Genomic DNA, 4,812 nt, shown 5'->3' with positions numbered 1-4,812 from the left:
TTTTTACAAGACAATATTTTTTTCAAAAAAATCTCACATAAATATTTCGTTTAACAACAGGTTTTGGACGACGAGGTGGCCGAGTGGTTAAGACGATGGATCGCTAATCCATTATGCTCTGCACGCATTTCCGAAAGTTTTCTTTGATTGCACGAGTCCGGAGGGATTTGAACATTTTCCTTGCCTCCACTCTAGCTGTGAGTTGCAATTCAGTGGCGATATTCACTATTGTTCATAAAATAACACGACATAAAAAACATATTTACACGGCATAGAAAAGCAGCGATGTAACGACCGTTCATAGCTTGATAAGCAAACTATCACCCAAACAGATCTTTTGGTGAGAAGAAACTCAAACCACCTCCATAATAGTACTGTCCATCTGGGTTACTACAGGTCACTAGTGTCACAACACGAGGCATGCAAGATTAAGTCAGATAACTAACAATGTACTTCACAAAAACATTATTTTGGCATGAACAAACCATTTTCAAAAAGAATCAGCAAGAATTAAAAGTTCATATGTTTTTGTGCCTTCTTTTGGTTCATCCGCTAGATGGCGCTGTCAAGCCATTCTAATTCAAATATGCCATTGGTCGGTGGAAAAGGTTACAATAAATTGAACAAACTTTCAACTTCCTGTAGCAAGTTCTGTAATAAATCCGGAGTCGTTATTTCACAAGCTTTTCAATTGATATATTCATATGTATATGTATCGCCTATGCTTCTAAACATCATCAGTATAGCTTATTCAAGTAGAATGTGTTTCTGTTGGGTATATTGCTATCAGGAGATTATGATAATACAAATTATCATACTGTAAAACATTGAATTGAATAAACTTGCTGGTTGTGATGGTTTCGCTTTGTATGTAACACACAGCTAATCATCAAGAACGGACCAACTGGAAATGAATGGAGTGCAAGGCCCTTATGCGGTCTGGGTAGGGCAAGATTAAGCAGAGGGACTAAGTTTCAAATCATTATTCGTATTCACACCATATCGATCATGATATATTATAACGGAGCTCTTACCTACGTCTTACCGTAAGCTAACATTAGTTTGTTATTGTATACAATATAGTGCAAAATATATATGTATTGCCTATGCTTAAATGTTGGGTCGAAAAAGTAATGCATTTGTAACTAGAAAAGAATGGATAATGCTTTCTACCAAAAGATATCTGGCTTTGTGATGCGTAAAGACAATTTATATTCAATACTTCTAATACTAATTGCTGAATATTCAACAATGTTAACTCTATTCGGAAAAAGTTTGAGATTTTAAAAGATTTTCATGCAATTGTGTAGTTGCTCTCTGCTGTTTAGAATTACGAGAAGATTGCCTTCCATTGGAGAAACCAACCACATTGCTTTTACCCGCAAAGGACGGAACATTTTCGGATTTTAACTGACCAAGATTTAGGTTAGTTGTACAAAGTTTTTCACAATTTATTACGGGAATGCACAACTCGGTCAAGCGTGTCATTTGTGTTGTAAACTTTTTAATTAAAACTCATAAAAAGTATTTTTTGGACAATATTACAACCTAAAAACTACGAGAGGGATTTGAACGCTTGTATCACTATGCCATGAAACATTTTTATTCATGTAGAGTGTACGTCGTATATCCCCATATGACTTCAAATACTAAAAAACCGTAAGGCAATATGCGCACAATACACAGTTGTTAGGAATATATGTTTCGCCCTGTTGGCATCATCAGTTCCCTGAAAGTAAACACAGCAATATTATGATGTAAAAAACGTCTCATCAACATCCAGGCTGATCGTGTTGTTTAAAGCCAGTGCTTTGTGTTCGTATATTCCCAGGTAGCAAACTGCAAGAAGAATCTTGCAGCGAAGTCACCACCGATATTCCTGTTCCGGCTTTCTGTCCTGAGGTCAAAGACGGATTGAGAATAGTGGAAGGGGTCAACGCTAACCCCGGGAGTCAGCCGTGGCAGGTAAATGATTTTTTGGGAGATTTGCAAAGTTATGTTGAAACGTACAATTATAGGAGAGCTCAATTTAAACCCATGTCTTATATTCGTTGTCAGTCAGATCCCGGCTTTCATAAACGCTTACTTCCATGTGCACGTGTGTCTGTAACAGTGCTGGTTCTTAACCATTTTTCATCTCATTTCCTATCTTAAATTTAATCGGGATCCCTATTTCCCACCAGTATTCAAATTTTTAAATGTAGAATTTAGTGATTGCTTTTTTGCTATATCTGTTATCCTTTTTTCACTGTTTCGGCCACATGGCATGACCAATTGCCAAAAACCTACGACACACAGTGAATACAGATCATAATATTTCTCTTGTAACTACTTTTGTATAATTCGGTGCCGACTAATCACCCAAAAACCCAAAATTTCCCCCTACTGGTAAATTTTTCACCGGTTAAAAACCAATATAAGCTTAATATCTATATGTTTACATCAAGTGTGCGAGGTATTTTTGTCATTCTTACAGGTTTCCATACGTAAGAAGTATCCATTAAGAGGCCGCACCCCTCACTCTTGCGGAGGAACTCTCATCAACAGATGTTATGTCCTCACAGCCGCACATTGTGTCGAATCCAGTTCGAAATCGTGAGTAATTTCCAAAGTTCTTTTAAATTACCATGGAAACCATTTCCATGGTTACAGGTTCACCAATGAGACGATCGTTCGGGTGGGCGATTACTACAACCGTGACGGACTCCAATTCAGCCAATCAGAGGGCGTAGAGGATTCACGTGACCTAGATATTGAAGAGGTTTACATACATCCTTACTACTCGTATCATTCGAGTCCAACCAACGACTTGGCGTTGATTAAATTGAGACAATGCGTTTCATTCAAGTAAGATAAATTCACAAGAGTCCTGGTCCAAATGAGAACGCATTGCCTTGGTTTTTACACAACGTAAACGTAATACGCCCGAAGCAAGGAGTTATTAAATATCACGTGGAGATATCAGTGTTTCATTTTAAACTTATTTCTATGGTTGCAGTCGATTTGTACGACCAGCATGTTTTCCTCTCGGGCAAAACCAGTTTTCGCCACAATCTCGATGTGGAATATCTGGTTGGGGGGCGCATGGTCCCAGACACTGTAAGTTTTTTGTGTTTTTCTGTGCATGAGTCGCTTTAACAGTTGTTTATCGACAGTTACGTCATTAGATAAGGGTTTTTGAATAAAACGGTAAAAACTGGAATGCTGGACTATTTTCAAACACGTTTCGAAATTGGCTTTCCATCCGCCTGCCAGCCTGTGAATGTAGGCGATGCATTCGATGCAGCTTATAATCATGTAATACAGCACTGATGATAAACACATGTTTTGTTTGAAATGTCTGTTTAACAATTTAGGTTTTGGCTTCTAATTCAAGGTTATTCATTTCAGTATTTTGCACATAGACAAAGGTTTTTGAAAACTTCAAGTTTCTTTCTTTTCCCAAATCTTTCCACAAACCGATATGAAAGTATTTCTAACACCTGCGCGTTATGAATTAACCTCTGTATTCTGTCGGTACAATTTCATAGTATAGCGCATTCAATCTACGGTCGGCATATATAACATTTGTCAGTTACAACAACGAACACTGTGATGCGGTGTTGACGAAACTTGCAAAAGTCTTGCCAACCACAACCTTTAAGAATCACAACACAACATGCTTGTTGTTCGGCAGTTAACCCCACGGATTATCCACCCTGCCTCCAGCAGGCGCCAGTGAGCGTATTTCCCAACGAGAATTGCAGCCGACCTCTCGGTGTTGACTACCTTAAGCACTCCATGATGTGCGCTGCGGTGAGAACAACAATTTTCTGTACCAATGCAGCCTTTTAAAGTTAATCTATCAAACACCTCTTGCTTTCCTGTTTAGTTTAGAATGCAACGTTTTGTAATTTGTTTGTTGTTGCGATTGTTCGATGTCTGTTTTAACTTTTGCATTTGCAGGTAGTTTTTTTGCCTGAAGCACTTGTGTATTTTTCGTTTTGTTTGTTCAGCAATTGAACCAAACGTACAATTTCGGTTATTATGACTCGCACGTTTAATATAAACATTTTAGGCAACTGTAAAAACTTTTCTAACATAGAAATCCCATTTTTTGTAAACTATTGGCATTTTTGTTTTCCAGAAAGATGGCCCTTGACACGTGTCGGGGTGACAGTGGGGGTCCTTTGGCATGTTTAGACCCCAACACGGCACGTCACATTATCTGGGGTATCACAAGTTGGGGCATCGGTTGTGGAAACGTAAACAAACCTGGGATTTACACGAGGGTGTCAAGCTATGTTCGTTGGCTTTACCTCAAAATGCGACTGAGACCAACTGATGAACAGTTTATGAGCGACGTTCGATCTTTCCGAGTGCTTGACAAATATTGCCAACGTTACTGATTGTGTCTGCTGTGTGCGTTTGTACTCGTGTATTTGATTAAAGTTCAGAACTTATTAACAAAATGGTTAAGCTTTGTGGTTGAAGATTGGATCAACAGGATCTTCTTGTCTGCATTGACACAACTAAACCGGTATGCTCTATCTAACGCCGTTTCGTTGTAATGTTCCTTTTTCGACAACTGTTCTCTGAATATATGTGGGGAATTTTTGTTGAAACCGACGCGCGTAATGTTGACAGGATACACTGGTGAGCTAGCGCACGACTTTCCAGACCTTCCACATACGTATAGGGCAGTGTTTTCCAACCGGTGGTACGCGACGGCATTCCAGGTGGTACGCGAGCACCTTTCCGTAATTAGCGGATATTGTTCGAATTGAAAAAGCCGTAAATGATCCCAAAATGTTTAAATGTTTGTTACTTCAT

The 4,812-nt window shown here is 38.8% G+C and overlaps 1 protein-coding gene across 1 annotated transcript; it reads left to right on the top strand.

Moving 5' to 3' along the window:
- The first annotated feature begins 1,591 nt into the window (after positions 1-1,591).
- LOC145909660 (chymotrypsinogen A-like) lies at positions 1,592-4,388 on the top strand. The gene is made up of 7 exons (XM_082997016.1): positions 1,592-1,610; positions 1,832-1,965; positions 2,477-2,595; positions 2,653-2,847; positions 2,999-3,099; positions 3,677-3,795; positions 4,131-4,388. The coding sequence occupies exons 1-7, from the start codon at positions 1,592-1,594 to the stop codon at positions 4,386-4,388; spliced, it is 945 nt and encodes a 314-aa protein (XP_082853142.1).
- The last annotated feature ends 424 nt before the right edge of the window (positions 4,389-4,812 follow it).

This window comes from Ascidia mentula, chromosome 7 (assembly GCF_947561715.1).
Source record: "Ascidia mentula chromosome 7, kaAscMent1.1, whole genome shotgun sequence".
Taxonomy (NCBI): domain Eukaryota; kingdom Metazoa; phylum Chordata; class Ascidiacea; order Phlebobranchia; family Ascidiidae; genus Ascidia; species Ascidia mentula.
Note: the sequence above shows the minus strand (reverse complement) of the source record. Positions and strands in the feature narration are given on the sequence as shown.

Excerpts from the sequence above, each read along its gene's own strand:
- LOC145909660 (XM_082997016.1), top strand. Across the intron at positions 2,848-2,998 it reads AGACAATGCGTTTCATTCAA|TCGATTTGTACGACCAGCAT; the intron begins GTAAGATAAATT and ends CTATGGTTGCAG. Across the intron at positions 3,100-3,676 it reads GGCGCATGGTCCCAGACACT|TTAACCCCACGGATTATCCA; the intron begins GTAAGTTTTTTG and ends GTTGTTCGGCAG.